Here is a 25,410-nt window from a genome sequence, read left to right on the forward strand (position 1 = left end):
ACTGTTAGATTTGGACGATGAACCCCCGATCCTGATGATGGGGTTCACCTCCCAGCTCTTGGGGCTGCATACCCCTCTGGGGTGCCTGTACCTGGATCTAGGAGTAGAGGATGTGTGTGGCAACAACATGCATGTGTACAACATCCTTTATTCCATGTGTGGTTAAGATTGTTTGCATGTGGGGGCACTGGGGGGGGGGGGGGGGAATGTGAATTGAATTTGAAATAATCATGGAACAATATCTAACAAAGTTTTTTGCATATATATATCAAGCCGAGCTCTATGGTGGAAGCAGTAACGCTCCACCTGTGAAAGTAAAATCTGTTTGGTTGTCTTTGGGATTAAGACAGATATTTTTAATGCTACATTGCGAGGCAAGAGACGTAAACAAAAAGTAAAGACAAAGTAAATTCTGATCCAGGAATTGATCACATTTTGTTCAGTCAAAAGGAGCAAGATAGGATATTTTTGACTTGCTTTTATTATAGGTGAAAATTATTTACTTCAAATAGTCATCAACGAGAGACAAAAACGTGAATGCTGAACTAAAGCATTCAAGCGAAACGTAGAAAATGAGGAGATAAAAAAAACGTACAAATAGTAAGAATAAAACAAAGTAAGTCTCAGAATACTGCAACAACTTTCAAAATCAAATTAATTTTTTTGATTTAATAAGAGTCAAACAGACCCTTCAGCACCAAGGTCAGCGCCACTGCAGAATAGTCAGTGAGACAGTTTATCACAGATTTTCAGACTGTCTCCTAATTTAACTTCAACTCACCTCTAATGTGAGATAGAAGCAAAAAGAGGTAAAGCAACATGTCTTTGGAGCTCTGAAAGCCATACAGCAGATGGACAATGTTCCTCCACTGCAGGAGGAAGACATAATGTCATTGGAGGAGCTGAAGTTCAGTGGGCGGGGCCACTTCTACTCAACCAATCAAAGAGTTTCCTGCTTCCACAGCAGCTCTGTCTCTGATCTTCACTGTTTCATGTCTCTGTTGTCTTTGTCATCAGTCCAAGGAATCAGTGGTTGAACAGTGTGTGAGGCCCTCTAGTGGATGTTGTGGAGTACTGCAGGTTCTTGTACAGAGTTCAACATTCAGTCTGACAATTGTTCTCTTCACAGCACCACTTATTATTGACACAATGCTGCAACCCAGAGCACAAGGAGAGCCCCGCCTACTTTAGCTCAATGTCAACTGGTGTATAAAAAGGCTTGACAGCGTCTCTTTTCCTGAGGGACTTCAATGGCAGTAAAGAGACTTTGCAACTGGTACATAGAGAACTCAATCAAAGTGTTTTCTCCTTTAATATAGTTTCCTGGTATGGGAACCTCCTCACCAAAGAGAGGAACACACTGAACCAGGTGGTTAAATGTCTGCTAGATAATCGGTCGCCAGCAGATGTTTCCTTCTGATCTAGTTAAATGTTCTTTGAAGACAAAAGCAATTCAGGTACACAAAGACCCAATACAACCCTGCAGTCCTCCTATCAGCTGCTGCCTTGTGGTAGGAGACTGACGGTCTGTTGACAAATCCAAAGAGACTCCACTGTGTTCATCCTGAACAAAGAGTACTTTCACTAGACATTTCAGCAGAAAGCCCTGGGGACTAGAAAAGGTGGGGCAGAACATTTGAGGAGAAAAATATCTCATCTGAATCCTGGAGGATAATCTGAGATCTACCATCAGGGAAGACATTGATTTTCCAGCAAGACAACAACACCAAGCATCCAGAGAAGCTGAACCAAAGTGATTCAAAGACAAGGAGGATGATCTGGAGTGGCCTAGTCAAAGCCCAGATCTATATCAGCCTGTGAATCTGTGGCCTGATAAAAGCTGCTCACCTCTGATCCCTGAGAAACCTGACAGAGCTGTCTTTGTTTGCAACTCTTGTCAAAAACACCAGAATTTATTGACCATCATTTCATTTATGAGATGGTGAAATAAACAAGGGGAGTGAATACTTTTTATTTTCATCGGGAATGATGCTCTGTTCTGCACAGGCTGCACCTCCATCATGGAGCAACCATCCTCCTCCTTTCTGATCCAAACTGTTCAATGATGCAGCAAAGCCTCTGATGTCTGCTTTCTCTCAGCAGCTCAATCAGACTGAATCCTGACAAACCAGAGGTGGAGCAGCCTGTGAGGCCCTCTAGTGGATGTTGTGGAGTACTGCAGGTTCTTGTACAGAGTTCTGCTGTTTCCTGTCACTGTGGGCCTCACAGCACAGTAGTACACAGCAGAGTCTGTCACTGCTGCAGAGGAGATCGTCATCTTCATTTGTTCTTTATTTCCTTCAAATCTCATTCTGTCCAGATGTTCTGCTTCACCAAAAGGTGAGTGAGACTTCAGAAACTCTGGAGGTTTCTCTGGATATTGTTGATACCAGAACAGATAATCCACAGAACCTTTGGTGTAATTGCAGGGCAGAGTAACAGAACCGCCCTCTGAAGTGGACTCCTCAGTCTTCAGTGCAGTGAGTTGTTGACAGTTTACACCTAAAGGAAGAAAAAACCCATAAGAGAACAACAAGGAGGAAATTATTCTGTGAAAGAGTCCAACAAACCTCCAATGATCAGAACCAGCAGAGTAAACCCAGATGTGAGCAAAGACAGCATGTTGAGCATAGTTGATGTTGGTGTGGTGAACTGGGTTGAATGTGGAAGTTTGTGTCTCTTCTATAATTCAGTAACAGCTCAGCTCCTCCCTGAAGCTCTCAGCTCCTCTTCCTTCTGCTTCGTTTTTGTGTCTTTGTGCAATATCTTCATAGCAACTGAAAGCTTGGAAACTGAAGCTAAGGAAATTATGGATCTCGTCAGCTGGTCTTTCAATGCTATTAATCACATTTTTGCAACTGGAAAGCAAAGAACGGGGGAGCATGCCTGTCCTTGTGGTACTTTTTTTGGGGGATAACTCTTGGATCCGTGGGAAAAATGGTCCACGGTGTGCCTCTCCATTCTTTCTGTCTAGGACATCGAAGACATATACATGTTTGGATTTATGATACTGGGATTTCATTTTTTTGGATTGGGAGGATTTCTGATGTATCAGCAACTTCAGAGACTGCTGGCAGCGAATATGGCCTTGATGAGGCTGCCAGCGGCTTATGACACGATCACTAAGGCAGTGAATGAACAGAACAATAAGCTGAATAAGCTGGCTGCAGTGGCGAGATGGGATAAAATCTGGAATTGAAAACGTGAAAAAGTCCAACTAATTTAGAATATTGGATCCTGAAGCCAGTGATGAAAAGACTTTAAAGCTGAAGGAAAAGTTGGTTCAGCTTGTTCTCATAACAATATTTTAATCAGACTTTCCCACTTTCTAAAGTTTCCCCCTGGATGTTATGGCGAAATGGCACAGATCTACTCCCCCCGCTCCCTCCTCCCCCGCAAACATCCATGGAGGCGTCAAGCTGGGCTGCGAAGTGATAAAGACTTTCCAACACTTGCCTGCCGGATGACGTTCATGGACATACAAAACTCCACACAACAAGCTGATGCTCATTTATCTCCTGTACTTACAAGCGACTAATCTCCAATGTTGACCTTTTTCTTATATGTGTCTCGTTATATTTGTGCTTCTCGTGCAAGAGGTTTTTTTGTCGGATATCTCACACTGCATCGTGAGAAGATAGGGTGTGATATATAATCGTCTTTTTTTTCTTTCCTCTCCTTTCCTATTGTGGCGCCTATCTTTCCACACATTCAAGGGTAGTGCCCTGTGGGCACCGTGTTAGGCGGGGTCCGGGGCAGTCTGGACGAATGCGCCTAACGACTGCGCCGCAATGGCAGCGGCCGACTGGCTGTGTTCCTTGGCAATGCAAAGCGTCAGTCAATTGTTCCCCCAAAATGTTTGTTTATGTATATGATGGACGGTTGAACTGGAACTGAAATTTCAATTACAGTGAAAATTGTAGTTGACAATAAAGATTGATTGGTTGATTTAATGATTGACTAGAGTTGGTCTGACACACCTGTACAGCTCCGCCCCATTCTCATCAGCTTTCACCAGATCCACCTAAACCACTAACTATATAACCAGCTCTCAGACCAGTCATTAGTGCCATATTTTTACGAGCCACCAGTGAGTTATTCCAGCGTTCCTGAAGTCTGCCTGCTTGCCTGTTTCGTGACCTGTTTTTGCCTTCTGACCCTCTGAGCCTGCTAAGCCCATTGGACCTGATTAGTGTGCTGTCTGGATTTCTGCTCTTGGATTTCGGACTCTGGTTATTCCCCCTGATCATCCTGCCTGGTTCCTGTTTATCGACTACCAACTTCCTGCCAGTCCCAGGATTAAAACTCTGAAAGCTGCTCTGATGGGACTCCGAATCACTTTGGGCTTCACCAGCAGCATCTCCTGCCTGCATAAGTCTACACTCAGTTTCTGTCTCAGATGCTGGTGATCTACCCTTGACCCCCAGCAGTTTTCATCTCAAACTGCTTTCTTAACAATATCTGATCTTGTCTGGCTGAATTTTGGGTCTTCGGGTTCCAGTCATTACAGAATAATCTGGCCAACACTGGACCCATCACAAGACAAGCAGTAACCTTGACAGCACATTCTGGCCAAAACATGAACCCGTCTGCAGCTCAGAGTTTACATTCCAGAAGAGCCATATTATGTGATGGCAGTACCCCGCTCAGCACTCACAGCCATGCCAATTACTCACCCGAGGACTCCAACCAGGGGCGGATCCAGGATTTTTCAAAGGGGGGTGCGCACCTAAGGGTCATGGGGTCAAGGGTCATGGGGTCGAGACAATGTGAGGCTAACTGACCAAAGAATGCCATCTTTACTCTTTCACACTATCCTAATTATTCATCTAAGGGTTTTTTAGTTGATAATAATTTTAATGGATGAACATAAGTGGAATTAGCATGATTACCTTATTGTAATTGAAAATGGGTTTTTAAGTCAAAATCTCGTGCTTTTTACAGCATGCACAAGGTTAAAAAGTAGTTTGAAGAAAAAATTAACCTTATCAAGATTTTCTTTATTTCCAGAAATAATATTTATACAGAAAATGAAATAAAAAGACGCAAGGACTAAAGAACAGTTTGGTATGGTTCAAGTGACAAAAGAGTTTTAAAAATATACATGTATTTTAACAATATATTTTAACCATATAAACTATATTAAGAAAAAATACTTAGAAAAACCCAAGGACATAAGAACAGTTGGGTATAGTTCAAGTGATAAAGGAATTTTTAACATATTTTAACAAGATAAACCATGTTGAGAATTTTTTTTTAAAGTAAGTTAAACCAATGAACATGTACAGTGAAGTTAAGCCATAAGCCTATAATAGAACTGTAAGTTGACAAAGAATATTGTTCTCTTCTACAACACCTTCAACTTTATGATGACGATGGTAATGGGTTTATGAATGTAAACCCTCTAGGATGCTTCTGGGCAAATATGTCAATGATTTTGTTGATGTCTAAATGAATGCCCTTGTGGACATACATAAGTAGCAAAGCCATAAACCTTTCCTGTCCCATTGTTGATCCCAGCAAAGTTTTCACTGCTTTAAGGCCCGAGTTAGCACGCTCCACAGAAGCACTCGTAAAAGGTATAACTTACAGAAGGTGACGAATCATAGAAATGTTTGGGCAGCACTTCACATTTGTTATCCTTAGAATTTCAGGGAGAGAACTGGGTTTTTCCACTGATGACCACTTTGTCTGCCACAACTTCACTTCCTGCCTGAATGTTGATCCTGATGATAGATCATCTTTATATGATGTAAAGATCTCTTTCTCACTCTCATCGTTCATCATATGCAAGTTGCTTGGCAATAGTTTTAAGCCTAATATGTTTTCATAAAGGAGACGATTCTTAGTTTTAACAATAAAACTCATATGGCACTAAAAGGTTTAGATCAGACAGTACACACTACACAATAACTATTGTATGGGTGTCAATGTCCACTATTTTATATATATATACTATTTTATATATATATATATATATTTATATATATATATATATATATATATATATATATATATATATATATATATACATATCTATATCTATATATATATATATATATATATATCTATTTATTTATCTATATATATATATATCTATATATATATATATATATATTCAATTCAATTCAATTCAATTTTATTTATATAGCGCCAAATCATGAAACATGTCATCTCAAGGCACTTTACAAAGTCAAGTTCAATCATATTATACAGATTGGGTCAGATTATACAGATTGGTCAAAAATGTCCTATATAAGGAAACCAGTTGATTGCATCAAAGTCCCGACAAGCAGCAGTCACTCCTGGGGAACCGTAGAGCCACAGGGAGAGTCGTCTGCATTGTACATGGCTTTGCTGCAATCCCTCATACTGAGCAAGCATGAAGCGACAGTGGGAAGAAAAACCACCCATTAACGGGAAGGAAAAACCTCCGGCAGAACCGGGCTCAGTATGAACGGTCATCTGCCTCGACCGACTGGGGTTAAAGAAGACAGAACAGAGACACAACAAGACAGACAAACAAGCACAGAAGCACACATTGATCTAGTAATCTGTTCTACATTAGATGGTAGTAGCGGGTGAGCCGTCTTCTCTGGATGATGTCACAGTTAACAGAACGCCAGACCAGGTGTACCTACTATGAAGATAAAAGAGAGAGAGCAAAAAGTTAAAAGCTGAAATGACGACAGTCATTTCAATGTAATACAATGCAAAACTGGAGAACAGTAGACTGAAGAACAGTAGAAATCAGTAGAGTGAGAAAATTAGACCCTGATGTCCTCCAGCAGCCTAGGCCTATCACAGCACAACTATAGAGATAGCTCAGGGTATGAGCCACTCTAACTATAAGCTTTGTCAAAAAGGAAAGTTTTAACATTAGTCTTAAAAATAGATAGGGTGTCTGCCTCACGGACCAAAACTGGGAGTTGGTTCCACAGGAGAGGAGCCTGATAGCTAAAGGATCTGCCTCCCATTCTACTTTTAGAGACTCTAGGAACCAGCAGCAGACCTGCAGTCTGAGAGCGAAGTGCTCTGTTAGGAACATACGGGGTAATCAGAGCTCTGATATATGGTGGAGCTTGATTATTAAGGGCTTTATACGTTAGAAGGAGAATTTTAAATTCTATTCTTGATTTAACAGGAAGCCAATGAAGGGAAGCTAAAATTGGAGAAATATGATCCCTCTTGTTGATTTTCATCAGAACTCTTGCCGCAGCATTTTGAATCAGCTGAAGACTTCGAACTGCATTTTGTGGACTTCCTGATAGTAAAGAATTACAATAGTCCAGCCTTGAAGTAACAAATGCATGGACTAGTTTTTCAGCATCACTCCTGGACAGAATGTTTCTAATTTTGGCGATATTCCGGAGGTGAAAAAAGGAAACTCTGGAAACCTGTTTAATATGGGATTTAAATGACATGTCTTGGTCGAAAACAACACCAAGATTTTTAACTTTATTACCAGAGGCCAAGTTAATGCCATCCAGATTAAGGGATTGATTAAGAACTTTATTTTTTGAAGACTCTGGCCCAAAGATTACAACTTCTGTCTTGTCAGAATTTAAATGCAGGAAATTTAAAGTCATCCAGCTTTTGATGTCATCAAGACATGACTGCAGTCGAAGTAACTGATTGGATTCATCAGGATTTATGGATAAATATAGCTGAGTGTCATCAGCATAACAGTGGAAATTAATCCCATGCTGTCTGATAATTTTGCCAATCGGAAGCATATATATAGTAAATAGAATTGGTCCAAGGACTGAACCCTGTGGTACTCCACAAGTGACCCTAGAGTTTGAGGAAGATTTATTATTAACATGAACAAACTGGAATCTGTCCGACAGATAAGATTTAAACCAGCCTAATGCTTTTCCCTTAATCCCTACAGTATGCTCAAGTCTTTGTAGGAGAATATTGTGATCAACTGTATCAAATGCAGCACTGAGATCTAACAGGACAAGTATAGACACAAGTCCATTATCTGAGGCCATGAGAATATCATTAGTGACCTTCACCAGAGCTGTTTCAGTGCTATGATGAGCTCTGAAGCCTGACTGAAACTCCTCAAGTAGGTCATTACTTTGTAAATGTTCACATAGTTGATTAGCAACTACTTTCTCAAGAATTTTAGATAAGAAAAGAAGATTAGATATAGGTCTGTAATTTACTAACTCATCTTGATCAAGAGATGGTTTCTTAAGTAAAGGTTTAATAACAGCTACTTTAAAAGCCTGTGGTACATATCCATTTACCAAGGATACATTAATCATGTCTAAAATAGGACCACTGATCAGAGGGAATACCTCCTTAAACAACTTGGTTGGGATTGGGTCTAACATACAGGTAGAAGGTTTGGATGAAGCTAAAATTTTAGATAACTCAGAAAGCTCTACTGCTTTTAAACAGTTCAGACACTGCGCAGGTTCTAAGGATTCCTCCAATGCTGCCTCACTTACTGAGGATGAGGTAATCATGTTTGGGAGGATGCCAATTATTTTATTTTTAATGGAATCAATTATTATATATATATATATATATATATATATATATATATATATATATATTTATATATATATATATATATATTGTTAATAAAGGCGTACTTGAATGCACCATAATGTCATTGATTGTGGACATAAAATGTTGTGTGGAAGATCAGAGGCCTGCAGGCAGAGCAGAACTGGTTAGAAACACATGTTGATAGTAGAACAACACTCTGTTCTCCACAGGCTGCACTTCCAACTTGGAGCAACCATCATCTGTTCTTTCTGATCCATGTTTTCTCATCAAAGAATTCAATGAAGCAGCAAACCTCCTGATGCATGTTTCATTCTCTGCAACACAAGCAGACTAAATCCTACAAATCACAGAGGTGGAGCAACCTGTTAGGCCCTCTAGTGGATGGTGGGGAGCACTGCAGGTTCTTGTACAGAGTTCTGGTGTTTCCTGTCACTGTGGGCCTCACAGCACAGTAGAACACAGCAGAGTCTGACACTGCAGCAGAGGAGATCAGCAGGTCCATCTGGGTTTTGCTCACTTGAATCTTCAGTTTAGGAACGTTTTTAATTCCTTCATTTCCTGAAGCTGAATGGGAGATCAGCAACTCTGGAGGTCCTCCTGGATTCTGACGGTACCAGAAAAAATAGTCGTTGCTTCGTACTTGTCTGGTTAAATTGTAGGACAATGTAACAGAGCTGCTTTCTAAACTTGACTCTTCATTCTTCACTGGGAGGAGCTGATCACCTTTAATCCCTATTGGAGGAGAAATTGTTAAAATAACTTTTCAGAGTTTGTGGATTTTAATCTAATTTTCAATAATCCATATAAAACATCTACAATCAAACAGACCTGTTAGAAGTGAGGCAACGATCAGAGAAAGTCTATAATAGTCCATGATGAGCAGAGTTGATGTTGGTGTGGTGAACTGGGTTGAATGTGGAAGTTTGTGTCTCTTCTATAGTTCAGTAACAGCTCAGCTCCTCCCTGAAGCTCTCAGCTCCTCTTCCTCCTGCTTAACAGCCTCGCAGCTTCTTCTGATTCTAAAATTGCTATTAAAAAACGGTGATACTTAGTTCTGTAAAACATTTTATGTAACAGCACCTTTCTTTACACTTAAGGTAACTTTACAGACAATAAAACTGAAAATACAAAAATACAAATACAGGAACATAAAAACAGTTATGAAAAGGGACAAGAACAGTGTATTTACAAATAAGCGAGCTGGAACAGGTGAGTTTTGAGTAGTATTGTATAAAGTACTGAAATCTCGGAGTCAAGTAAAAATATAGGTACCTATCCAAAATATGACTTTGGTAAAAGTCCAAGTCACTGACTGAAATGTTACTTGAGTAAAAGTCTTGAAGTATCTGAAATGTCTTGTACTTAAGTATGAAAATTACTGTAAAAAGAGAAGTACTCAAGTAATGTAATGAAATGTATAGGTAAAAAGTAAAACAAAGCAAATTTAGTTTGAATTTTAGATTTTTGTAAACTTTGAAGGTCAAATACACTTAAAATAATATAAACAACCAAGTGCAGGAGAAATTTAGACCAAGTTTAGATAGAAAAGTTTAGACAACCTTTTTGTAAGCTTTCAGTTTTCCTTCTTCAAGTAAGGTCAGTGCTATGCACTTTAAAATTGTACAGAACCAAGTGTAGGCAAAGGGGGTGTATACTAAGAACATGGTGAAGTGATAAACCAGGCTTAGTTAACCTACAAGAAGTGGTAAACCTGCTAATAGATAAACATGCAAGGTTATCAGTAGGTGGGGTAAAAACATGTATGTTACTCTCTCTCTCTCTCTATCTCTCTCTATCTCTATCTCTATCTTTACTTCTAGCTCTCTATCTCTCTCTCTCTCTCTCTCTCTTTTGTGATGAGTATCTAAACCAAACATTGAGAATGTATCAGAGTAAAAGTATGCAATTAAGTTCAGAATATAGTGAAGTAAAAGTGAAATTTATCAAGAAAATATATTCTTGAGGAAAGTATAAAGTACTCCAAAATATACTTAGGTACAGTAGTGAAGTATTTTTGCTTCGTTACTGTCATGGTTTCTAAGTGTTTGGCCCACATGCAGGTACAGACGGAGGCAGAGACAATCTAAAGATGTTTATTAAAGGCTCAGATAACGGGGAAACACACAGCGTGTAGAACAGGCGAGGTCTGAATGTCAGTGCTGGATCAACAACAGGAGACAAAGTTAGTCCATAAACGGGGTCTCAAAGAACTCATAGGGACGAGGCACAGGAGACAGGTCAGAGGCCTAGGCATACCACGACTGGGTTAACACTCTGGCGTCTTCCATCTGTCTGAGCTCTCCTTAAGAAGCCAGTGGTGATGGCTCCTGACGAGCAGCAGGTGTAGGCCACGCCCCTCAGTCAACTAGAACCACATGTGAAGCAGAGTTAGAGCAAAGAAACACAGAGAACCCTGACAGAACCCTGACAGTTACTATACAACACTGGTTTTGAATCTAGTATTGAACAAGGGGAGAGAGTCAAATCTGCGGAGGTCAGGTGGGACTGAGTTCCAGAGCTGGGAAGCAGAGTGGCTGAAAGGAAAGGGAGGAGTTGACGATGACACCCAGCCTGCTGACCTGAGGGGAGACCAAGGAGTTGTCAATGGGTAGTGAGAAAGTATTGATTTTGGATAGGGTGGGTTTGGTGGGACGAGGAGGAGTTCGGTTTTATAACTGTTTAGTTTAAGGAAGTTTGAGGTTAACCAGTCTTTAATTTCAAGTAAGCAGTTAGTAAGGGACGGGGGGGGGGGGGGGGGGGGGGGTTGGCTAAGGAGGTGGGTTTGCTGGATAAATAAAGCTGGGTGTCATCCGCATAACAGTGAAAACGAATGTTGAATTTGCGGAAAATACTGCCAAGGGAAAAGAGGTAGGTGATGAAAAGGAACTGAGCCTTTAGGGACACCAGTAGTGACAGGGGAAGGGTGCGATGTGAAAGATTTGAGTTAAATAAACTAAGTGTAAAGCTATGATGAGATAATTTGTGATTTTTATTGGGCCAGTTTCAGTGCTACAGGAGGGGCGAAAACCAGACTGGAGAGGCTCGTAAAGACTGTTGAGAGTAAGACAGGCGTGGAGTTGAGCAGACAATATGTTTTCTATTTATTCTTAATGCTACATTGCCAGACGGGAGAAGCAAAAAAAGAATAAAGGAAAATTCAGTGTGTCTGATGCAGGAATTGATCACATTTTGTTCAGTCAAAAGGAGCAGAATAAGATTTTTTCTGACTTACTTTAATAATAAGGGAAATTGTTTCACTTCAAATAGGCACCAACTGGAGAAAAAAAGCTTGTATGCAGAATCAAAGGCTGAAAATGAGGAGATAAAAAACGTATTAATAATAAGAATAAAGACAATGTCAGTCTCAGAATACTGCAATCAGACTGACGCTTCAGCACCAAGGCCAGCGACACAGCGGAATGGTCAGAGAGACAGTTTATCGCAGATCCTGCAGCCTGATTTATGAGGCAGAATACTGCAACAACCTTGAATTTAAAATTTTTAGATTTAATAAGGGTCAAACTGACTCTTCAGCACCAAGGTCAGCGCCACTGCAGAACGGTTACAGGGACAGTTTATTACAGATTTTCAGACCGTCTCCTTTAAACTTAATTTAACTTAAACTCACCTCTAATGTAAGATAGAAGCAAAAAGAGGTAAAGCAACATGTCTGTGGAGCTCTGAAAGCCACACAGCAGATGAACAATGTTCCTCCACTGCAGGAGGTGGAGGAAGACAAAATGTAATAGTAATATCATCTTTATTGTCATTGAAACATACATTACAACGAAATTTGCTCTCTGCTTTTAACCCATCCCCTTGGGGAGCAGTGGGCTGCCATGTGCGGCGCCCGGGGAGCAATCTGGGCTTAAGGGTCTTGCTCAGGGACCCAGAGTGCAGGCACTGGGGATTGAACCGGGTACTTGCATCCTTCTCTGAGTGCAAGCGCACTGCTCTAACCACTGAGCCACAAAGACATAATGTCATTGGAGGAGCTGAAGTTCAGTGGGCGGGGCCACTTCTACTCAACCAATCAAAGAGTTTCCTGCTTCCACAGCAGCTCTGTCTCGGATCTTTACTGCTTCATGTCTCTGTTGTCTTTGTCATCAGTCCAAGGACTCAACAATCAGTGGTTGAACAGTGTGTGAGGCCCTCTAGTGGATGTTGTGGAGTACTGCAGGTTCTTGTACAGAGTTCTGGTGTTTCCTGTCACTGTGGGCCTCACAGCACAGTAGTACACAGCAGAGTCTGTCACTGCAGCAGAGGAGATCAGCAGGTCCATCTGGGTTTTATCTTCATTCAGTCTAAAGGACAGACCAGGAACTGGATCCTGGAGTTTTCCTCCTGATCCTAAATGAGAGATCAGGAACTCTGGAGGTTTTCCTGGATATTGTCGATACCAGAAGAAATAATCAGAACCATCTGCTTGTTTGGAGTATCTGTAGGACAGAGTAACAGAGCTGCCTTCTAGACTGGACTCTTCATCTTTGACTGCTTTCAGATTGTTACATCCGACTCCTAAAGGAAGAGAGAAATGTCAGACTATTATCAGAAAAATCTTTAGATTGAGTTAAATCTAAAACCACTTTCACTAAATCATTTCCTAAAGACTGAATCTGACCTGTTAAAAGTGAGGCAATGATCAGAGAAAGTCCATAATAGTCCATGTTGAGCAGAGTTGATGTTGGTGTGGTGAACTGGGTTGAATGTGGAAGTTTGTGTCTCTTCTATAGTTCAGTAACAGCTCAGCTCCTCCCTGAAGCTCTCAGCTCCTCTTCCTCCTGCTTAACAGCCTCACAGCTTCTTCTGGTATCTGGAGGAAACAAAGTTTTTATTTAAATGGAGTAAATTAAATATTACAAAGCCCAATAATGAGGTGGTTTGAACTCTTAATTAGACAAATAAACTGAAAAATCTGTTTGGTGCCTCTTAACTGGTGCCTGCATGGATCAGGCATAATGTTATGACCACCAAAAGGTGAAGGTAAATAGCGTTGATGATCTTTGGATCATGGTACCTCTTAGTGGGAAAATATATTATACAGCAAGTGAACAAATCTAGATTCTATTTTAGGCAATAAAAGCCGGATTATGGGCAGCAAATTGATCTTTGGTTGTTGGAAAGGTATAAAACTGTGATGGGTAGACGGCTGGGTCAGAATATCAGCAGAACCACAGATGATGTGGGCTTTTCCTGGGTCTGCATAGGTCAGGATTCATCAGTGGTCCACCAGAGGAGCAGAGCTGAATAGGTAAATGGGTCAAAGGAGGTCAAAGGTCATTGATGGACACAGTAGAGATCACTGGTCAGTTTGGTCTGATCCACCAAAAAGCTGCTAATTTTGATCACAAAGGTGGCTACCCTGAAAATGTACCAGGTACACCAGTGATGGCCAAATGAAGCTTCACAAAGCAATGAAGCCTTCAAGCTCATTACTTCACCTAAAGGATCATTACCCAATGCTTCATTCAGTGCTCTCTAGTGACATCTGCTGCTGCAGTTTCACTACCACGGCCTAGTCCCTAAAATAACTTCAGAAAACAATGCTGTCACAACGTTTTGTCCAGTAACCATGATTCTCAGTGTTATGGAACTCTGACAACTGTTTTCAGTTCCTAAAATGATTTGCAGCCAAAGTAATCCTGCTCTGATGTTGGCTCTCACTTGTTGTCTTTTATTTTATGGCATGGACTAAATTGTCAAATATATTTGGGGTAACTGTGTGTTGGGAGTGAATTTTTGTGGAGGCAGATACAGGGTTTGTCGTTGTCATGATTTGTCTTAGGATGAACCCAGACACGCACACACAGAGCTAGTTCTTAAAAGTGAGTTTATTGAACAGTGTGGATGATGGATGATGAGAGGAACCAGAGTCTTTTAACTGACGGAGATGTAGGGTGCAGAAGCTGGCCGACAGGAGTAGTGTGGAGAGTCTGACCAGGACGGAGCACAGGAGCCAAGAACTTGAGACCAGGGGTCCGTTCTTCGTACGTTGCTTAAAACATCCAAGATCAAATGAGACATCCAAGATGATTTCATCCGGCTAATCCTGATCCGGCTAATTGGGTTCTTCCAACACACCTGTTGTTTATGATTAGTATGGCTGGATTGAGTTATCTGAGATAACTGCGCGTTCATGCGTTTGTTTAAAAGGGGAAATGTATCGATAGTAGAAACAATGATCAGCAGCGCTGCTATTGGCTGTTCAGCATGGCCAAAGAACGCCCACAGTTTTTCTCCCAAGCAGAACACGAGCTTTTAATGGAAGGTTATGCTGAATTTGAGTCATTAATTAAAACAACAGGGAACACCTCAAAGTCTGCTAAAGCCAGGAGAGAGGGCTGGCAAAAAGTAGCAGACAAATTAATGCGTAAATACTGTCCATGGTAGATGTTTCTATCACTTTCTACAGTATTAATTTTTGCATTTTAATAATTTCATATGTACTTTGTTCTTTTATGTCAGAGCCTCCATGGGAGCCACTAGAACATGGGAAAAAAAGTGAAGTACAAGAATATTCTACAAAATGATAGCCTTTAATTATTATACTGTAGTTTAAAAAGAAACTTCTTCCTATTTTTTAAAAGCCACTGTTAAATTATGTGTTTGTCTGTTTTTAACAGCCACCAATAAGAAGGCTGGAAAAAAAAAAAAAAAAAAAAAAAAAAAAAAAAAATCGGGTTCTTTTTACGTTTACATGTTTAACCCTTTTTCTTTTTTCTTCACAAAATGACTCAAGGTGCCATCTGTTCCCTATATTAACGGCATCTTCAACAAAAAGTATTTTGACCTGAAAATAAAAATACAAATAATGAGGAGAAATTTAACTCCACAACGTGAAAAAGAGAAATATTGCACTAGAGATCAAGTTGCTTCAAAAGGACCTTCAGAGTAAATTCTAATACACCATTTTACACATAGTAGTATTACTGACTTTACATAACTATCTCTTACTGCAGGCAAAAGATGACTTGCTGACATTTCTTTAATAATAATTGTTTAAATAAAACGACAGGAACAAAGCATTATTTGTTTCGTCTTTTATTGAACGTAAAAAAAATGGTGTTCCACAATTCTGTCCCTTCCTCTGCCACTAGGTGGTCCAAGTGCGCTGGCTAGACACAGACTTCCCTATCTCCTCCGCTACGATCTAATCCTGTTTACATGAAATAAACCTGCTCGGGAGCAGGCTCAACTTTGCGCACATGTTGCTATGACAACAAGTCCGGGATGAGTTTCGAAGAACCAAACGATCCAAGATCAGGCCAAATCGTCAACAATGAAATCCAGCTAACTGAGTTAGTGACGTACGTACGAAGAACGGACCCCAGGGCGGAACACTTGAGACCAGGACGGAACACAGGAATTGAGAACTTGAGACCAGGACGGAACCCAGCAGCAGAGGACGGAGACCACAGCAGAACACCGGAGCCGCCGAACCCTGGACTGAGGGCTGAGCTGGAACAGAGTCTCTGGCTGTGACTGAGCAAAATAGAACTAAAGCAAAGTCTTCTGATTGACTGAACAAAAACAGAGCTGATACAGGATGACTGGCTGAGACTGAGCAGGAGTTGAACACTACGGATCGGCAACGAGAACAGAATGAGGTGTGTATATATAGAGGTGACAACAGGTGGCAACAGATCATGTGATTGCAGCCTGACAGGTGGAACCAATCAGGCTGCGCAGGGAAGAGAGAGAGGAAGGGAGGCTCAGCATGCAGCCTACAAGCTGCATCCTGACAGTCAAACTTAGCATTACCTCTGTAATGGATTCAACATAAATAAACAAATATATTGACAGCATTTTTAAATATTGTTTTCTCGTTAGGTTTTAATTTGAAACCAGCCCTTTGAGGATAATTCTGTCAGGTGTAGGTGGACAGCAGAGTCTGGACCTGAGGAGGTAGCTCTCCTGTGTTGAGCCATGCGTCTGTGGAGAGGTTGTTTGGAGAATATTGGAGAAACCAAACAACCTCTCCACAGACGCATGGCTCAACACAGGAGAGCTACCTCCTCAGGTCAGGATTCTGCTGTCCACCTAAACCTTAAGGACAAAGGACACTCTGTGAGGACCAACATGTTCACATTTTGGACAAAGAAGACAGATGGTTTGAAAGAGGTGTGAAGGAAGCCATCTACGTTAAGAGAGAGAAACCAACCTTAAACAGAGGAGGAGGCCTTAGGTTCCAACTCTGAAAAACTTACAATACAGCTATAGGATTAATTCCAGCCAATCATCACCTTAACTCTCATCCTCATACGGGTGATCAAACATCGTTCCTTTAAGAGAGGCCAATAACAACCCTAACGACTCCTCGTTACAGAGGAGTGGACCAGTTTCTGTTCAATCTGCTGGCTTAATGGCTTTAACGACCGCCCATTACTAAGGGGTGGACCTGTTTCTGCTGAATCTGCATGTTATCTAAACTATTACAGGCCTTTGTTAGGCAGCAGTATAAAGCTTGTTACTCCACATTACTCCAGACTTTTTGAACTGAGGAAGCTTCCTGGAGAGGAAGAGAAACGTCTTCAACTACAGAAAACAAGTCCAGTTGCTTTGTTTTTTACTTTTTTTTTTACTTTTGTTGGAATTATATAGTGATGTTCTCTGGGTGTTCATTTTATTTCTGTTATTAAATTCTTGATCTTGAAGAAAAGTTGTCACTCATTTATTCTAAGTGTGTGCAGAGTTTGCTGTTAAAAGACCGCTAGTGCTCAAATTCATCCCTTTCAACCATTGTCCTGATATCAGCATAAGAGCTGATTATAACCAGACAATACTTAACAGACAGAGAGTTATTTAATAAACATTACATAACGTTAAACAGTGTATAATTGCATAAAAAAAACATATAATGCTGAGTAGAAGATCAGTGGCCTGAAGGCATCACAGAACTGGTTGGAGACACATCTTAATGGTGGAACAATGCTCTGTCGATGCTGATGTCCTGCACAGGCTGCACCTCCATCATGGAGCAACCATCCTCCTCCTTTCTGATCCAAACCTTCTCATCACAAAGAGTTCAATGATGCAGCAAAGCCTCTGATGTCTGCTTTCTCTCAGCAGCTCAATCAGACTGAATCCTGACAAACCAGAGGTGGAGCAGCCTGTGAGGCCCTCTAGTGGATGTTGTGGAGTACTGCAGGTTCTTGTACAGAGTTCTGCTGTTTCCTGTCACTGTGGGCTGCAGAGCACAGTAGTACACAGCAGAGTCTGACACTGCAGCAGAGGAGATCAGCAGGTCCACTCGGTTCCTCTGCTCGTTCAGTTCTGCAGTCAGTCGAGGGTTTGGAGGTTTTGCTTCCACCACGGTTGGATCTTTAGTATCAGTGATCAGGAGAAGGAACCGAGGAGCTGATCCAGGATCCTGTCGATACCACTGGAGGTTCTGAGCTTTAACTGAATAGTTACAGGACAAAGTAACCCTGCGTCCCTCTGATGAAAACTCCTGAGATCTGACGGCGGTGATGTCAGCTTCCAAGCTCTGACCTGCCGATCAGAGAACATGTTATATTCACAGCTCTGCTCCACAGTCTACAGCAGCTACAATCACAGCCACTGTGAACACAGATGATGCTGGGAACCATCTACTGGTCACTTCTTCATGATGGAGCAGCAGGTTCTTGGTAAGGCAGAACCTGGTCACTGAAGCAGTACAATCTGAAGCTCAAAGAAAACCCAGCCTGGATCTGTAGAATGTAGAAGATCTTTCTTTGGCAGAGTTTCTGCTCAGAAACATACGTACCTATCAGAGCTGAGAAGAACCAGATCACAGCCAGGTGCTCCATGTCTCCACAGGTGAAATGGTGGACCTGCTGTTCAGGCTGAACCAGATGAGGATGTTTGTCCTGATGTTCTCAGCTGGAGTCTCTGCAGCAGCTCTGCAGTCGGTAGGAGGAGACTTGTTGAGAGTCTGAGCTGCTTCTCTGCTCAGCTCAGTTGTCCAGAGATCTTCTGTGAGTTAGAGCAGCCTTCTGTCAGCTCCACCCAGTCTGACAGAAAGCTCCCTTCACGCTCAGTACAGGCTGCCACTGCCCACCAGTCTGCTGACGGCTTGGGAACATCTCCACTGTGTAGAAACACCTTCTGCAAGTGTGGAAATTCATAGGGGTATTAGACTGTCTAATAGCTCTTGGTACCCAGCCCAATAACCATAAACAGTCATCATGGATTAAACAACATTTCATTACACTGGGAAAAAGCCAAATAAACGTAGCGTACCTGCACAGACGCTGCAGTCGCTGGTATCAGGTCTGGACATGTAGCTGTTGGCTCCTTACCACAGAGAAAATGTAGAGACCACATTTAGGTTTCTTTGGTCAGATTCCACAGTAAAGTCCTCCCGGTTACAAACTCGTATCCAACACTGACATTTGTCGTCAATCTTTTGTGGTTTTTGAAAATCAACTCCCTTCATGTGATCACGATCATCAGATCATGAGTCGCTCCTGCAGATACCAATGTAGCAGCATTATGGCAACATTTGCTGTAAGGGAGGAATTTGAGCACTAGCGATCTTTTAACAACAAACTCTGCACACACATAGAATAAAGGAGTGACAACTTCTTTTCAAGTTCAAGAATTTAATAACAGAAATAAAATGAACATCCAGAGAACATCACTATGTAATTCTGTTTATCTGAATTAACACAATATTTCGATTAACAAGTCCTCTCTACTAGGCTAGTGAAACTTCACTAAACTACTAAGCAAAATGAAGATAAAAAAAAGCTAAGCTAAGGAACTATTTGGATGCAAAGAACACAAAAGACAAAATAAAAGTGGTTGATCATAATCAGAATAATTCAGTGAATCCTGGTTCACTGAAGATCTGATTCCACAAAGCATGGAATTGAGTTAAAAAAACATTTGGCATGTGTTTCAATCCATTCACAATACAAATTCTGAGTTAAACAAAACATTATTTGATGAAATAATATTTTGTTTAAGTTAAAGAACCAAAGTTCACCTTAAAGGAAATGTCCGGTCAACAAGGAATCAGTGGATCATTAGCTACAACTAAAACTAATACGTCTGTGGTGATTTAATGAATTTAGCGTTAATCAATAAGAAAATAAAAGCATAAATTGTCGTCTCGATCACTGTGTATGGGGGCTGCCATTATTGCCCAAATATGGGCAAAAATGGGCACCTGACATCACATCCTGTGACGTAACATCGCGGTGAGCCGAGGGCAGTTCTCCGCACTATACAAGCAAACTCAATAGGAGCTGTTGTACACAGCTGCGATCATCAACAATTATTTAAGATTTCCAGAGAACGTTAAGCTAAGAGAGTGACTGGCGGACTTCCTGTTTGCGGTAAGGCGTATTGCGTCACTTCCTGTTGTTGCTGTGTGAACGACGGAGCTTTGCTCCAGGCTCTCTCGCTTTTTATCTTTAAACCTCTTTGCTGTAACATCTGTTTCCAAACATAAGCACTTTTAAAACATTGTCTGTGGCTGCTCATCACGTTTGGGAACTCCTCGTGTTTCACACGGTTTGTTCTTTGGCGTGGTAATAGGGCGTTAGCCTAGCTTTAGCCTAGCGTTAGCCTAGCGCTAGCCAAGCCTTAGCCTCATAATGGCTTCTCCGGCTCTGACTAAGTCTCCTATCTGCTGCTCTCTGTGTCAGATGTTCAGTTATTCCTCTGCCTCCTTTAGTGATGATGGTACATGTAATAAATGTAGTGTTTTTGTAGCTTTGGAGGCGAGGGTGTCAGAATTGGAGACCCGGCTCCGTGCTGTTGAAAAACCAGCTGATAGCCGCTCTTTTGCTAGCGCGGAGCCGCATAGAGTAACTTCACGTAGCGAACCTAAAGCAGTAGCACCCGAGCAGCCTGGTAACCAGGCTGGCTGGGTGACGGTTCGTAGGAAGCATAGCTCTAGATTACAGACCCCAGATCACCACCAACCCATCTGCGTTTCTAATAAATTTTCCCCTCTGAGCGACAATCTCGCCGAGGAGCCGACCTTAATTATTGGCAGCTCCATAATGAGAAATGTGGCACTAAAGAAACCAGGGACCATAGTTAAATGCCTACCAGGGGCCAAAACAGGCGACATAGAATCCTACCTAAAACTACTGGCTAAGGATAAGCGTAAATACCGCAAAATTGTTATTCACGCTGGCGGTAATGACACCCGGTCACGCCGATCAGAGGTCACCAAAGTTGGTGTTGCTTCGGTTTGTGAGTTTGCTAAAACTATGTCGGACTCTGTAATTTTCTCTGGTCCCCTGCCTGATCTGACCAGTGATGACATGTTTAGCCGCATGTCATCATTCAACCGCTGGTTGTCTAGGTGGTGTCCAGAAAACGACGTGGGCTACATTGATAACTGGAGAACTTTCTGGGGAAAACCTGGTCTGATCCGGAGAGACGGCATCCATCCTACTTTGGATGGTGCAGCTCTTCTTTCTAGGAATCTGGCCGGATTTATTAGTTCTCCTAAATGCTGACAACCCAGGGTCCAGACCAGGAAGCAGAGCCGTAGTTTAACACACCTCTCTGCAGCTTCTGTACTGTTACCCACCCATTATCCTATTGAGACGGTGTCTTTCCCACGGCCAAAACTTAACAGATCAAAAACTGATCTAAAAGGAACAAATCATAAAAACCTAATAAAAATCAATATGGTTCACCTTGAACCTAAAAATAAAATTATAAAATGTGGTCTATTAAATATAAGGTCTCTCCCTCCAAAGACTTTGTTAGTTAATGAATTGATTTCTGATAATCAGATTGATTTGTTTTGTCTCACAGAAACCTGGCTACAAGAGGACTACGTTAGTATAAATGAGTCAACCCCCTCCAGTTATTCAAATTTCCACATTCCCAGATCTGTGGGAAGAGGAGGAGGAGTGGCAACTATCTTTCAGTCTGATTTATTAATTAGTCCCAGGCCAACTAATAATTACAGTTCTTTTGAACATTTAACCCTCAGTTTCCCTCATCCAAACTGCAAAGCAATAAAACCTCTTCTGTTTGTTGTTTTGTATCGTCCACCAGGCCCTTACACTCAGTTTTTGGATGAGTTGTCAGATTTCTTATCTGATTTGGTGTTAAATACTGATAAGGTTATTATAGTGGGTGATTTTAACATCCATGTTGACACTGAATGTGATAACCTTAGTGTAGCCTTTAAAACTATCCTAGATTCAATTGGTTTTGTTCAAAATGTGCATAAACCGACGCACTCTCGGCTCCATACTTTAGACCTTGTTCTGACATATGGCATTGATTGTGAAGAATTAACAGTATTCTCTCACAACCCTGTCCTGTCTGATCACTTTTTAATAACATTTGAGTTTAATCTAACTGAATTCTCCACCCCCAAAAGAGGGTTCCATTATAGTAGATTTTTATCGGATAATGCTGTATCAAAACTTAAAGAGTCTGTCCCCTTCTTAATATCCTCAGTATTGCAGAAATGCCCTGTAGATGGCAGCATTGCTGTTTCTTCCCATTCACAAATCGATACCTTTGCTAACAATGTGACTTCCTCATTGCGTTCTGCATTAGACAATGTAGCTCCCTTGAAAAAGAAGGTGATTATTCACAGGAAGCTGGCTCCTTGGTTTAATTCAGAGCTGCGTTCCTTGAAGCACAATGTTAGGAAATTGGAGAGAAAATGGCGCTCTACACACCAAGAGGAATCCTACTTAATCTGGAGGGACAGACTATTGTTGTATAACAAGACCCTCCGCAGAGTTAGAGTAGCATATTTTTCATCATTAATTGAAGAGAATAAAAATAATCCTAGATTTCTCTTTAGTACAGTTGCCAAACTTACCCAGAGCCACAGCTCTGTTGATCCATCCATTCCCTTAGCTCTTAGTAGTAATGATTTTATGGGATTCTTCATAAATAAAATTGATGCCATTAAAAATAAAATAATTGGCATCCTCCCAAACATGATTACCTCGTCCTCAGTAAGTGAGGCAGCATTGGAGGAATCTTTAGAATCTGCGCAGTGTTTGAACTGTTTAGAAGCAGTAGAGCTTTCTGAGCTATCTAAAATTTTAGCTTCATCTAAACCTTCTACCTGTATGTTAGACCCAATCCCAACCAAGTTGTTTAAGGACATATTCCCTTTGATCAGTGGCACTATTTTAGACATGATTAATCTATCCTTAGTAAATGGATATGTACCACAGGTTTTGAAAGTAGCTGTTATTAAACCTTTACTTAAGAAACCTTCTCTTGATCAAGATGAGTTAGTAAATTACAGACCTATATCTAATCTTCTTTTCTTATCTAAAATTCTTGAGAAAGTAGTTGCTAATCAACTTTGTGAACATTTACAAAGTAATGACCTACTTGAGGAGTTTCAGTCAGGCTTCAGAGCTCATCATAGCACTGAAACAGCTCTGGTGAAGGTCACTAATGATATTCTCATGGCCTCAGATAATGGACTTGTGTCTATACTTGTCCTGTTAGATCTCAGTGCTGCGTTTGATACAGTTGATCACAATATTCTCCTACAAAGACTTGAACATACTGTAGGGATTAAGGGGAAAGCATTAGGCTGGTTTAAATCTTATCTGTCAGACAGATTCCAATTTGTTCATGTTAATAATAAATCTTCCTCAAACTCTAGGGTCACCTGTGGAGTACCACAGGGTTCAGTCCTTGGACCAATTCTCTTTACTATATATATGCTTCCGATAGGCAAAATTATCAGACAGCATGGGATTAATTTCCACTGTTATGCTGATGATACTCAGCTATATTTATCCATAAATCCTGATGAATCCAATCAATTACTTCGACTGCAGTCATGTCTTGATGACATCAAAAGCTGGATGACTTTAAATTTCCTGCATCTAAATTCTGACAAGACCGAAGTTTTAATCTTTGGGCCAGAGTCCTCAAAAAATAAACTTCTTAACCAATCACTTAATCTGGATGGCATTAACCTGGCCTCTGGTAATAAAGTAAAAAATCTTGGTGTTATTTTTGACCAAGACATGTCATTTAAATCCCATATTAAACAGGTTTCCAGAGTTTCCTTTTTTCACCTCCGGAATATCGCCAAAATTAGAAACATTCTGTCCAGGAGTGATGCTGAAAAACTGGTCCATGCATTTGTTACTTCAAGGCTGGACTATTGTAATTCTTTACTATCAGGAAGTCCACAAAATGCAGTTCAAAGCCTTCAGCTGATCCAAAATGCTGCAGCAAGAGTTCTGATGAAAATCAACAAGAGGGATCATATTTCTCCAATTTTAGCTTCCCTTCATTGGCTTCCTGTTAAATCAAGAATAGAATTTAAAATTCTTCTTCTAACGTATAAAGCCCTTAATAATCAAGCTCCATCATATATCAGAGCTCTGATTACCCCGTATGTTCCTAACAGAGCACTTCGCTCTCAGACCGCAGGTCTGCTGGTGGTTCCTAGAGTCTCTAAAAGTAGAATGGGAGGCAGATCCTTTAGCTATCAGGCTCCTCTCCTGTGGAACCAACTCCCAGTTTTGGTCCGTGAGGCAGACACCCTGTCTACTTTTAAGACTAGGCTTAAAACTTTTCTTTTTGACAAAAATTATAACTAGTGACTCATGTTACTCTCAGCTACCTTTATAGTTTTACTGCTATAGGCTTAGGTTACTGGAGTATATCAGGATCTAATTTTCTCACTATATTGAGTTCTACTGTTCTTCAATTATGCATTATGTGTTGTCATTTCTGCTTTAACTTTCTGTTCTCTCTCTTTTCTCTTCATAGTAGGTACACCTGGTCTGGCGTTCTGTTAACTGTGACATCATCCAGAGAAGACGGCTCACCTGCTACTACCATCTAATGTAGAACAGATTACTAGATCAATGTGTGCTTCTGTGCTTTTTTGTTTCTCTTGTTGTGTCTCTGTTCTGTCTTCTGTAACCCCAGTCGGTCGAGGCAGATGACCGTTCATACTGAGCCCGGTTCTGCCGGAGGTTTTTTTTCCCGTTAATGGGTGGTTTTTCTTCCCACTGTCGCTTCATGCTTGCTCAGTATGAGGGATTGCAGCAAAGCCATGTACAATGCAGACGACTCTTCCTGTGGCTCTACGGTTCCCCAGGAGTGAATGCTGCTTGTCGGGACTTTGATGCAATCAACTGGTTTCCTTATATAGGAAATTTTTGACCAATCTGTATAATCTGACCCAATCTGTATAATATGATTGAACTTGACTTTGTAAAGTGCCTTGAGATGACATGTTTCATGATTTGGCGCTATATAAATAAAATTGAATTGAATTGAATTGAATTGAACTTCTGAGAGCTATTGTTGGATAGGGCATAGGGCAGATAGGGCATTGGGACTTGCTCTACAGTCGATCCCGCACAGTGACGTCACAAACTGGGAGGAGGCAGCACTGTTCTTCACCAAGATGGCTGCCCCCACTAAAGGTCCTTCAAATGAAAATTACTCTTAATTAAAAAAGCTTATCATTTATTGATATTCCCCCCAGGCTGCTGAGGACCTGTGCAGCTCTGTGAGGTCCTCAGCTACATCTACAACCTGAGCCTCAGCCTGGGGGGGGGGGGGGGTGCCCACCCTGTGGAAGACCTCCTGTGTGGTACCAGTTCCCAAAACGCTGCATGCCAGGGAACCGGCCCACTTCAGACCAGTCTCCCTGACCTCCCACCTGATGAAGACCATGGAGCACCTCATCCTAGCTCACCTGTGCACCGTAGTGAGCCCCACCCTGGACCTGCTGCAGTTTCCCTACCAGCCCAACATCGGAGTAGAGGACGCCATCATCTACCTGCTGCAGCGGGCGCTCACCCACCTGGAGACCACCGGGAGCGCTGTGAGAGTCATGTTCTTTGACTTCTCCAGCGCTTTCAACACCATCAGACTGGTGCTACTGAGGGAGAAGCTGGAGGACGCTGGGGTGGA

At 41.4% G+C, this 25,410-nt stretch overlaps 1 gene segment (V, D, J or C); it reads right to left on the reverse strand.

Moving 5' to 3' along the window:
• Positions 1 to 17,474: 17,474 nt before the first annotated feature.
• On the reverse strand, positions 17,475 to 18,783 carry LOC118559252. The segment is given in 3 exon segments: positions 17,475 to 18,018; positions 18,275 to 18,410; positions 18,751 to 18,783. Coding segments are annotated over 2 exon segments (465 nt in total).
• Positions 18,784 to 25,410: the final 6,627 nt, after the last annotated feature.

The sequence above is a fragment of the Fundulus heteroclitus genome, unplaced genomic scaffold (genome assembly GCF_011125445.2).
Source record: "Fundulus heteroclitus isolate FHET01 unplaced genomic scaffold, MU-UCD_Fhet_4.1 scaffold_253, whole genome shotgun sequence".
Classification (NCBI taxonomy): Eukaryota; Metazoa; Chordata; class Actinopteri; order Cyprinodontiformes; family Fundulidae; genus Fundulus; species Fundulus heteroclitus.